The sequence below is a fragment of the Macaca thibetana genome, chromosome 11 (assembly GCF_024542745.1).
Source record: "Macaca thibetana thibetana isolate TM-01 chromosome 11, ASM2454274v1, whole genome shotgun sequence".
In the NCBI taxonomy this organism is placed as follows: Eukaryota; Metazoa; Chordata; class Mammalia; order Primates; family Cercopithecidae; genus Macaca; species Macaca thibetana.
The window spans coordinates 127510894-127516893 of NC_065588.1; the positions used below are offsets into that span (position 1 = coordinate 127510894).

At 55.8% G+C, this 6000-nt stretch overlaps 1 protein-coding gene across 2 annotated transcripts in view; it reads left to right on the forward strand.

Moving 5' to 3' along the window:
• Positions 1-4777, forward strand: part of ADGRD1 (adhesion G protein-coupled receptor D1) — a 189233-nt gene extending 184456 nt beyond the window's left edge. For both annotated transcript variants that reach the window (XM_050747690.1, XM_050747689.1), the window contains one exon: positions 2514-4777. In XM_050747690.1, the coding sequence (XP_050603647.1) occupies positions 2514-2609 (96 nt within the window). In that variant the 3' untranslated portion in view covers positions 2610-4777. The remainder of the gene's footprint in view (positions 1-2513) is intronic.
• Positions 4778-6000: the final 1223 nt, after the last annotated feature.

Below are 6000 nucleotides of genomic sequence, written 5' to 3' on the forward strand. Positions count from 1 at the left end.
CGGGCAGCAGGATGGGGTGTGCGGGCAGCAGGATGGGGTGTGCGGGCAGCAGGATGGGATGTGCATCAGCAGGATGGGGTGTGCAGGCAGCAGGATGGGGTGTGCAGGCAGCAGGATGGGGTGTGCAGGCAGCAGGATGGGGTGTGCGGGCAGCAGGATGGGATGTGCGGGCAGCAGGATGGGGTGTGCATCAGCAGGATGGGGTGTGCAGGCAGCAGGATGGGGTGTGCATCAGCAGGATGGGGTGTGCAGGCAGCAGGATGGGATGTGCATCAGCAGGATGGGGTGTGCAGGCAGCAGGATGGGGTGTGCAGGCAGCAGGATGGGGTGTGCATCAGCAGGATGGGGTGTGCATCAGCAGGATGGGGTGTGCAGGCAGCAGGATGGGATGTGCAGGCAGCAGGATGGGGTGTGCATCAGCAGGATGGGGTGTGCGGGCAGCAGGATGGGGTGTGCATCAGCAGGATGGGGTGTGCGGGCAGCAGGATGGGATGTGCGGGCAGCAGGATGGGGTGTGCGGGCAGCAGGATGGGGGGTGTGCGGGCAGCAGGATGGGGTGTGCGGGCAGCAGGATGGGGTGTGCGGGCAGCAGGATGGGGTGTGCATCAGCAGGATGGGGTGTGCGGGCAGCAGGATGGGGTGTGCGGGCAGCAGGATGGGGTGTGCGGGCAGCAGGATGGGGTGTGCATCAGCAGGATGGGGTGTGCATCAGCAGGATGGGGTGTGCATCAGCAGGATGGGGTGTGCGGGCAGCAGGATGGGGTGTGCGGGCAGCAGGATGGGGTGTGCATCAGCAGGATGGGGTGTGCATCAGCAGGATGGGGTGTGCATCAGCAGGATGGGGTGTGTGCAGGCAGCAGGATGGGGTGTGCATCAGCAGGATGGGGTGTGCATCAGCAGGATGGGGTGTGCATCAGCAGGATGGGGTGTGCAGGCAGCAGGATGGGGTGTGCATCAGCAGGATGGGGTGTGCAGGCAGCAGGATGGGTGTGTGCATCAGCAGGATGGGGTGTGCATCAGCAGGCAGCAGGATGGGGTGTGCAGGCAGCAGGATGGGGTGTGCATCAGCAGGATGGGGTGTGCAGGCAGCAGGATGGGGTGTGCAGGCAGCAGGATGGGGTGTGCGGGCAGCAGGATGGGGTGTGCGGGCAGCAGGATGGGGTGTGCGGGCAGCAGGATGGGGTGTGCGGGCAGCAGGATGGGATGTGCGGGCAGCAGGATGGGATGTGCGGGCAGCAGGATGGGATGTGCATCAGCAGGATGGGATGTGCATCAGCAGGATGGGGTGTGCAGGCAGCAGGATGGGGTGTGCATCAGCAGGATGGGGTGTGCAGGCAGCAGGATGGGGTGTGCGGGCAGCAGGATGGGGTGTGCGGGCAGCAGGATGGGGTGTGCGGGCAGCAGGATGGGGTGTGCATCAGCAGGATGGGGTGTGCGGGCAGCAGGATGGGATGTGCGGGCAGCAGGATGGGGTGTGTGCGGGCAGCAGGATGGGGTGTGCGGGCAGCAGGATGGGGTGTGCGGGCAGCAGGATGGGGTGTGCGTCAGCAGGATGGGGTGTGCGTCAGCAGGATGGGGTGTGCAGGCAGCAGGATGGGGTGTGCAGGCAGCAGGATGGGGTGTGCATCAGCAGGATGGGGTGTGCATCAACAGGATGGGGTGTGCAGGCAGCAGAGGTGGCTTCGGGTGCCCAGCAGTCTTTGTCCCCCTCTCCTGCCTGACTCCAGCCCGCAGGCTGCACGTGCTCTGGGCTCGTGTCCCCCACACAGTGCCCTGTGTCATGATGAAGTCACCACAGCCCTCCCCTTTGACCCTGAAGGGTCAGGGCTTCTTGTGTTCACTTAGGGATGGAAGGACTTAGAGATCAACTGACCATGAGGTGGCCCATCCCTGCTGCCCTCCAGAGCCCAGGCAGGCCCCCAGGCAGTCTGGAGCCGGCCCTGTTAGGGTTCTCACTGCGCCACTGCTTCCCACCTGCTGGAGCCTGCTCCAGTGTCCCATCCTCAGAAGTCCTTCCCCGCACATGGTGCTCAATCAAGGCACTCCCACCCAATTTCGCACTCCGCCTCCACCCACAGCTGTGTGGTTTTCCATTTGCTTAGGGACCATGTCTGCCCTGCTCCACGGGAGCTGGCTGGCTCATGCACTGCTCTAGCCCCACAGCTACAACTGTGCCAGGTGCGTGGCACGCTCCATGACTCACCATGGAATGACACCAGCATGGACAGATGCACGGGGGTGAAAGCGTGGGTGCCGGGCGGATGGGTGAGCAGAGGAGGGAGTGAGCACTCAGCACAGCATGCTTGTGGTGCCGGAAGGGAGGTCAGTGTGGAGAACTCTGCAGGTGGAGATGCCACAGTGTACACATCTTCATCTCCCCCAGGGGATGCACCTTGCCCCACCGCAGGGAGAATCCTCAGGCAGCTGTGGGCCCAGTGCTCCCCGTGCTCACTGGGCTTATGGCTCTCCCCCGGGAGCAGGCCCTTCACTGCTCATCCGTTTATGCTTTGCAGATGAATGGGGCCCGGCCAGGCACGGCCTCCACCAAGCTCAGCCCCTGGGACAAGAGCAGCCACTCTGCCCACCGCATAGACCTGTCAGCCGTGTGAGCCGGGAGGCTGCCAACCAGGCCAGGCTGCGCTCAGAACACCGCCCCCCCAAATGGAATGAAACTCCGCATCTTTGCCCGTGGGACCCTCTCCTTGCCGCTGTCTGGACTTGGGTGTTATGGCCCTGAGATAGCCGTCCTCCCGTGACTCTGGCTGTCAGAGCACACTGCTGAGTCCGGCAGCCTGATACCCAGGCCAGCGTGGGCCGTCCTGCCTCACGTCCACCTGTGGGCTGAGTGACTCCCTCTGGGGACTCCCAGGACACAGTGGCCTGACGGTGATGGTGCCCTTGAGCCTCCCTTCGTCACTGAGCACCAGACCCAGCGAGGCCAGGACACTCAGGTCCCGCAGCCCCAGGAAGGGACGTTCAGCCTCTGTGCCTTGGTGGGACTTGGGGACTCAGGGCCAAAGAGGTGGTTCAGGTCCCCATGCACCCCCAGACAGTCAGGTGCAGGCAGCTGGGGGTGTGTGGGGAAGAGCATGAGGAGTCCCCAGGGTCTGAATTCACTGGTGAGTTCCCCACAGTTGGCGCCAGCCGTGGTGTCTCCATAGGTGGTGCCAGCGTGGGCCAACCTGTGCTGTCATCAGTTTGGGCCCTGCCCAAGCCGAGCTCAAGCCGTGGGCGGGAGTCATTGACTCTCCAGGTGAGGGTGACCTCTCTGCCCTGTCCTTGGGGGGTCCCCTCTGTGCACGTCAAGAGCCACTCTGGGCCTTGAGACCGCCTGATGGTGCCAGTGCTTGGGGGAGCTTCTTGGCCATCCTCTGTGAGTTTTGCCTCTTTGGACCCCAATTCAGTCTTAAGATGCCCTCCTTCTTTCCTTGTGTGCGAGCCTCCTTGGTGGTTCTTGGGCCACAGGAGCTGGTCGTGTCCCTGCAGTGCCTGGTGTCCAGGTGAAAATGGAGGGCATTTTCCAAGACACCACTCTCCCCGGAGCCTTCCTCATGACTCACAGGCGCTCTACTCAGTTTCTGCTGGGCAGACCACGTGGCAGGTAGCACCCTGCGCTCCATCTGGTCACCACGAGGGTGACCCACGCTGAGTCCCCACTGACCTGGAGAGGGAGGGCTGGCGACAGCCATGTCGTCTGTGTTGAGGGAAATTTATGGACTCAGACTCAGCCCCAGAGGAGATGGGATAATCGTTATGGACCTGTGTGTGGACATGATCCTGTGGAACATAGGTTTGGGATCACAGATGTGAATTAAGACACCACTGAGATACGGGCTATGAGGTTCATACTGTGCCGAGAGCACCCGTGGTGTCTGTGAAATGTGGGTGAGACATTCAAACCTGGTTTTCATACTGGAAAGTCTTCCTTTAAAACTGTGACCATGATTCCATTCAGCGCCTCCACAGCCCTGTCTGCCTTGTTTCAGAGTGAGTTTTCCATGGAGCTTGTGCCCTTTTGCATCCCGCCTGGTGGCTTCTTAATGTAACTCTCCCCTGGTCACCTGGAGTGGACCAGTCATCTGCAGGCCTCTCCTGCATGGGGAGGGTGGGCAGGGAGCAGTATGTCTGCAGGGGTGAACCTTTGCTCTTCTGTCAGGCAAGGCCCGTGCTGCACCAGCCACCTGACACATGGTGACAGTGCTACGGGCCCTGCGTGTGGCCCCTGCATCCGTGCTGTGGCAGGCACACCTGGCTGCTGCAGGCCAAGGCTGCTGTTCAGCGAAGAGTCCCATGTTTAGCCACTGCCCCAGGCTCCTGTGACCCCAGAAACCAGGTCACGTGGACCATGGTGGCAGACCCTCATCACGCCCGTGAGCACCTAGAAGTGAGAACACTGTATTCCTACAATTTACACTTGGATATTTCTCCTTATTTAGTTTCTAGTGAAAGAAATCAAGTAAGGAACTATCTTTACTTTAGATGGAATTATTTGTTTTTTTAACTGTTGCCATATTCATCTATATAGCTAATATTTCAAGATAAGTAAAGAACAAAACCTGTCTAAACCTTTTATTTCCAATGAATGAAAGTTGTGCACTTTATTTATAGGCTCTATGTTTTGGCTTCTGCAGTACTTTTATTATCTACACATAATTTGGCCAAAAATAAGAAATTGGAAAGAATTACATGTTTAGTTTATAGTAGAAGATGATGACACTAAGTTGTGAAAATATGTTGTGATTTTTATGAAATAAAATCTTCATGTCCTTAAAAGAAAGTGTGCTCCTTAAAATCTGTTGCTAGTGGAATGTGAACAGGACAGTGAGTCTCTAAACACACATCAGTAACATCCCAGGCTGGGGTCTGCTCAGTAGACATTCACTCAGCACCTACTGTGAGCTCCACACACTCTTGCTCTGGGGATGCCCCAGGAGCCTCTGTCCCAGGGATGGGGTATGAACAAAAACCAGGGGCAAGCAGCGGGACTGGGAAGGAAGCATGGGAAGGAGGCCTGGAGGGACATGCACAGGCCTTTGTCTGCCCAGGGTAATTTATGCAAAATATACTGCTGCTGCTTCAAAGGAGGCGGAGTTCAGCCACATGTCACACCCCCAAATACACTCATTCATTCCTTCCCCATGTTGCTTTTCTGCTTTTTACAGAATTTACAGAGATGTAATTTACATGGTCCTACATTGCCTCTGTTGTGCAGCCATCTGCTTTTATTTTTTTATTTTATTTTATTTCTTTTCTTTTGAGGCGGAGTGTCGCCCACCCTGGAGTACAGTGGTGCCATCTTGGTTCACTGCAACCTCCGCCGCCCAGGATCAAGCCATTCTCCCTCCTCAACATCCCAAGTAACTGGGACTACAGGCATTCACCACCACAACCAGCTAATTTTTGTATTTTTAGTAGAGACGGGGTTTCACCATGTTGGCCAGGCTGGTCTTGAACTCCTGACCTCAGGTGATCCGCCTGCCTCAGACTCCCAAAGTGCTGGGATTACAAGTGTGAGCCACCACACCAGGCCTGCCATCTGCTTTTAATATGCACTCATAAACCACTTTCCATATTACTCTATTGTTCATAATTATGATTGTAATATAAAGTGTTCTGTTACATATTATATTTTACCAAAAATCTTGCACTCGTTTATAACTGGATTCTATGATTCTGTGTCATATATCAACATTTACATATTTATCATATATTTATGTAACATTCGAATGTTTTTTATATCTATAATATATAATAGAGAGATAGATACAGTGTCTTTGTGCTTATGGCTTTCTTCCTTATATTATTTTTTATGTTGATTATCTTTTAGGTTAAAAATTTGGGGGAAAAAAAAAGAGTTTTGCATCAAAAAGTAAAGAATTCCATGACTCTTGAAACATTCTGCCAAATTCTTTACCAAAAGAGTCATCGGGTCAGTTTTCGCTGCTGGTGATAACTTATTAGTATTCTCAGTGAGAACTTATTGATACTCTTATTTCTCAA